Below are 5,271 nucleotides of genomic sequence, written 5' to 3' on the forward strand. Positions count from 1 at the left end.
TAAAACGATAAGTTCATATTGTCATAGTTTATAAAGTAAATTAATAAAGTGATATTTGTATGGTATGTTTATTTGCATCTTTTCGTGGCCTCATCGCTATCCTACTAAAGTTTATAATATAATATATAATTTTTGACTGAACTGAACCCAAGTGCCCCTCATATACATGTTCTAACCTAACCTAACCTAAATCTAGTTTTGATTCCTTTAGACTTTAGATTCAAGATTTAATGTGAATATATGCATTACTAATAATAATAATAATAATAATAATAATTTATTAACCAAAATTCACAAGTAGACTTAAAACTATTATGGTGTAATCATAAATTCTTACGAATTTTACCGTACACCACCGTGCCGTCGACAAAAGGTAACATCTAAAGAAATTAATTAACACCCACCTACTTACTACAGCAATCAAGATATTCCATATAAATAAAATTCCCTCAATATAATTAGGTAGATACATCGGAAGTTTAAAATTGGTAGTAGGTAGGCAGGTAGGTACTAAAAATATATTTTAATATTAACTAACAATCTTATTTAAACCTATATCCTATAACTTTATTAGTAATGTTAACTATAACTATTTAAACTATTGCTATTTACAAAAATCCTTAAGTGGATAACAAAGCAGGTAGTTTAAAAATGCGGTAAGTTAATGCCACGAACGTCCATCGAGCAACGCAATACAGGATGTTCAGTTGTCGCATATTTTTAGGAATTAACTGTTATTGTACTTTGAAATTGTAATTTGTTGATAGTAATGTTTTAATTTAAATTTTATGTTTTTATGTGTTATGGTATCTTTGAGTGACTTAGGTAGCTGATTAATTAGGTAAGGCACAATGTAGTTTAACCTTCTTTTCCCGTACAAGTTATTATATTTTGGTAGACAGAGTTTAGGATTATCAAGCCTACGGGCTGAATATGGAATTTGTGCTTTTCTTAGATTTTCATTAAAATATTCGTCAACTAGCAATGTCAGTTCTGTTTTTTCATGTATAGGAATAATTTTACAGAAAGCAAATATTTTACGGACATCTTCTTTGAAGGTTATTTTTATTTTATTTGGAGTTATTTCTTTTAAAATCCGCAGTTGTAGTGTGAATATTTGATCAAGGTGAGTTTTATAAGTTCTACCGTAGCTTGACAACCCATAAGAGATAATAGATTCGGCGAGTGATTTGTATAGTAATAAAAGTGTTTTATAAGGCATTTTGTATTTAATTAGAGAGAATTTAGCTAAAATTCCTCTAAGCCTATCACATACATGATTAACATGGTATTTCCAATTGAGTCGATCATCTATGACTAGCCCAAGGTAGGTGTGCTTGGCTACTTGCTCAATGGCGCCACAGGTACAAGTCATTGGATCAATAGCGGTTTTAACATGAAGGCAATGGTGAGAATGTGCTATCAGTTTTGGCTTTGACTTGCTTCTGTTATGACTGGAGCTGATGTATATTAATTTAGTTTTATTGGCATTAAGCACTAATCCAACGTCGTGAGACCACTTTGCCAGTGAGTCAAAATCAGCTTGCAGTTGCGAAAGTGCATCTTCTACATTATTCCCTGCAGCAACAAGGCATGTGTCGTCGGCAAACTGATAAATCTCACACTTTTTGATGGTGTTAGAAAGGCTATTGACGTAAGTGAGGAAATGCAAAGGTCCCAGTACGGAGCCTTGAGCCGTGCCTTCCATAACGTGAACTGGGAAACTGTCAGCATCATCAACTCTCACTCGGTATGACCTATCTAGGAGATAATTTTTACACCAATTGAGTAGCTTACCTCTGATTCCACTGTCCTCCAGATTTTGCAGTAGTTTTTCATGTTTGAGCGTGTCAAAGGCCTTGCTGTAATCAATAAAGACAACCAAAATATGTTTTTTACTGTCTATATGTTTATAAACGCTATCTGTGAACGCTGAAAGCAGTTGGGAAGTATTTTTATGGGGTTGGAAACCGTATTGATTGTTAGTCAAAATATCGTGGCTGTCATAAAACGCATGTACTTGGTTACTTATGTATTTCTCAATTATCTTATTGACCGTTGGTAAAATAGTTATAGGTCTGTAGTTGTCACAGTCCGCGCGACTGCCTTTTTTATAGATTGGTCTTACAATAACAGTTTTTAGAGTGGCGGGGTATTTACCTGTAACTACACTTAAATTTATTAGATTAGACAGAACCGATTTAATTTTTCCACAAAGCATTTTTATATCAACAGCTCTTATCCTGTCTACTCCTGGAGCTTTGTTACTATTTAAAGAATTAACAATTTTTTCTACCGATTTAGGGTCTGCTGGTTTGAACCGCATGGAAACATTCGCTGGTGACTTATAAGTGGATTGATCGAGCAATGGTGTCGAGCATTTGGGCATAATATTATTGACACTATTACTGAAAGTATTAGCGAATTTATTTGCAATATCTTTATTAGTAATGCCAAGACTGCCAAAAGAGTTTTGTAGTACTTCGTCTATTGAAGACTTAATTTTACCCGTCAGTCTATTCAATATACACCAAAGATTTTTAGAGTTATGTTTATTAGTGATAATATCTGATTTTGTGGTTTTATTTTTCGTATTTTGAATTAACATATTGGCGTAATTTCGAGCTTTGTTGTATTTTAGTTTTACTATAAAATCATTTGTGTTTTTTATCCATTTTAAGAACAAATCATCTCTATACTCACAAACTCTAACAATTTTTTTATTTATCCAGTTATTTTGATTTCGTGCGATGTTAGTTTTTATTTTAAGTTTAAATTCAGATTTTTCATAACATTCCGAAAGTTTGGTGTGTAGGTAGTTGTAAATGGTTATTGGGCATCTCATGCCAGTAGTAGGACCCCAATCTATTTGTTCTAAAGAAGTAAATAGCTTTTGGTTATCTATACAAGTTTTATATTTTACAACACCCTGTGAATGAGGACCGAGGCAAGCAAGTATTACAGCCCGGTGGTCCGCCAGTGTCGTACCGATCGCCGCAGTGTATAGATCTTGTGTGCGGGATCGTGCATAGATGTGGTCTATACATGATTTGCATACTTTACCGTTAGTTATTTCTATCCATGTATGTGCAGTGATTCCGCACACAAGACCCATACTATGCAACATATTGTTATATTTATGTTTTACAGGGTTGTCTATACTCAAATTAATGTTGATATCGCCTAGTAAGAAAAAATCTGTGGTTTTTGTACATTTTTCAATAGTAGAAAGAAGATCGTCAATAAAAAGCTTTTTACTTAAATTAGGAGGACGGTATACAGCACAAATGTTCGCAGTGTAGTTAGATGTAGTGGTTATAGTAAGTAATATGTTTTCAAAGCTTTTAGATGTTACATTTGTTATGTTTGTTACTTACGTAGATGATAATGCCACCACCACTTCTTGACTTTCTTAAAGCTGTGAACATTTGGTAACCATTCATATGATATAGGCAACTTATATTATCAGAGATATTAGCCTCTGTGAGAATAATAACATCGATACACTTCTTTGAAGTAAATATACACTGTTCAAGCGAGTTCAAGTTTTTTATAATGGATCTGATGTTAAAATGTATACACACTAAGCTTACATTCATATTCGGAATACTACCAAGAAATTCGTTAATGTTTAAACAGTCTGATAATTCATAAATATTATTAAGTGCACTGTCCATATTGAAGCGTAGCTATTTAACTTGTTTAAGAGTGATGTAAGAGTAACTTAAGAATTGGGTCCTTTATTTTTAATGTTGATAAGGCCATTTAAATCTGCCATCGTTTTTATCGTATATGTTTTTGAGTCGTCATCTTTGCGTGCCTTAACGAAACCTTTTTTAAACCATACGTACTTGAATCTCTGATTGGTTTTCAACTCTTGCTTTGCCATCCACAATATTTTTTTGTTAGTTTTCGTCATTGCTTCATTGATATAAACTATATCCTTATTATTTTTCTCTGAGGGGCAAATATCCGCTACCGTAGTTTTAATGTTTTTAGCAGCCATTATCCATTTTACTTGAGTATTTTCGTCCTGTAGCTCCACTTTAATATTAGGAGGTTGATCTTTCCTCACTTGTAGTCTAAGTAAGCTTTTTATTCCTTCTATTGACTGTTGTAGCTTTAATGCCACCTTTTCTACTAATTTGATATCCGCATCCATACTCTGATAGGGGACATTTGCTATTTCTACACAATCAATAAGCTTTTCTTGCTCCAATTCCTGTAGTTGTTGCTCGAGGGCTCCAACACGTGTTTCAAGGTTATTATTTTTATTCGTTAATTCCACATTTTTCTTCTCGAGGTTTCTAATGGTTTGTTTAAACGCATCAATACACCCCACTACCTCGTCTAATTTTGCGCTATGAAACTGCAAAGACTCATTAAGTTCACGCATCTCACTTCTAATTGCCTTTTCAACCTCTCTCCTTATGTTGCTCAACAGGTTCTTTGCGTTAAAAACTCATTACTATTTTAATACTAGTTATGCTGCTGTTGATAAACTGATGAAAGCCAGATAGCTAGATCAGTGTTTAGTTAATCGTAGTTGCCGGTGGGCTTAGGTCTAAAGTTATCCAAACTAGTTTTAAAAGGTTTGGATAGGTTAGGTTAGGTTAGAACATGAATAAGACAACTCACTCACTTAGGTTCAGTTAGGTTCAGTTCCGTTTAAAAAAAAAAAAACAAAAACAAAACGTACCAATACAAAGTACTCTTATTCATATTAGAAGATATTGTAAAATAACAATTAATTTAATTTTTTTTCACTTACACATTAGGCCCGTCGCGCCGCGCCACTACTATATGGGGCGAAGGTGCGAAGTCGACGGCGACGACAAAGTACCGAGTCTAAGGAGTCTGATGGCGGCGCCACACAGTGGCGTTATGTCTCTATAAAAGTGGTGGTCTTTTATTATGTTATTTATTAATGGTATTTTTTTAATATCATATCAATATTGTACCCCGCACGGGGGGGAGGTAGGGGGTAGGTAGTGACGAAAAATAACGATACGGGACTCTTACGAGGTCTCGCAATCGGAATGAGTTTCTGCGACTACCATTGTTTGTCGCGGGTAACGGGGAATCAGGGTTCGATTCCGGTGAGGGAGCCTGAGAAACTGCTAACCACATCCAAGGAAGGCAGCAGGCGCGCAAATTACCCACTCCCTGCACGGGGCGGAAGGTACGGGTAGGTAGTGACGAAAAATAACGATACGGGACTATTACTAGGCCTCGTAATCGGAATGAGTACACTTTAAATATTTTAACGAG

General features: G+C 34.7%; 1 protein-coding gene across 1 annotated transcript; it reads right to left on the reverse strand.

Moving 5' to 3' along the window:
- Positions 1 to 3,724: 3,724 nt before the first annotated feature.
- On the reverse strand, positions 3,725 to 4,396 carry LOC120636256. The gene has a single exon (XM_039907681.1). The coding sequence runs from the start codon at positions 4,394 to 4,396 to the stop codon at positions 3,725 to 3,727; it is 672 nt and encodes a 223-aa protein (XP_039763615.1).
- Positions 4,397 to 5,271: the final 875 nt, after the last annotated feature.

This window comes from Pararge aegeria, chromosome 1, assembly GCF_905163445.1.
Source record: "Pararge aegeria chromosome 1, ilParAegt1.1, whole genome shotgun sequence".
Lineage (NCBI taxonomy): Eukaryota > Metazoa > Arthropoda > Insecta > Lepidoptera > Nymphalidae > Pararge > Pararge aegeria.

Coding starts and splice junctions, on each gene's coding strand:
- LOC120636256 (XM_039907681.1), bottom strand. CDS start 4,396: ATGCGTGAACTTAATGAGTCTTTGCAGTTTCATAGCGCAAAATTAGAC.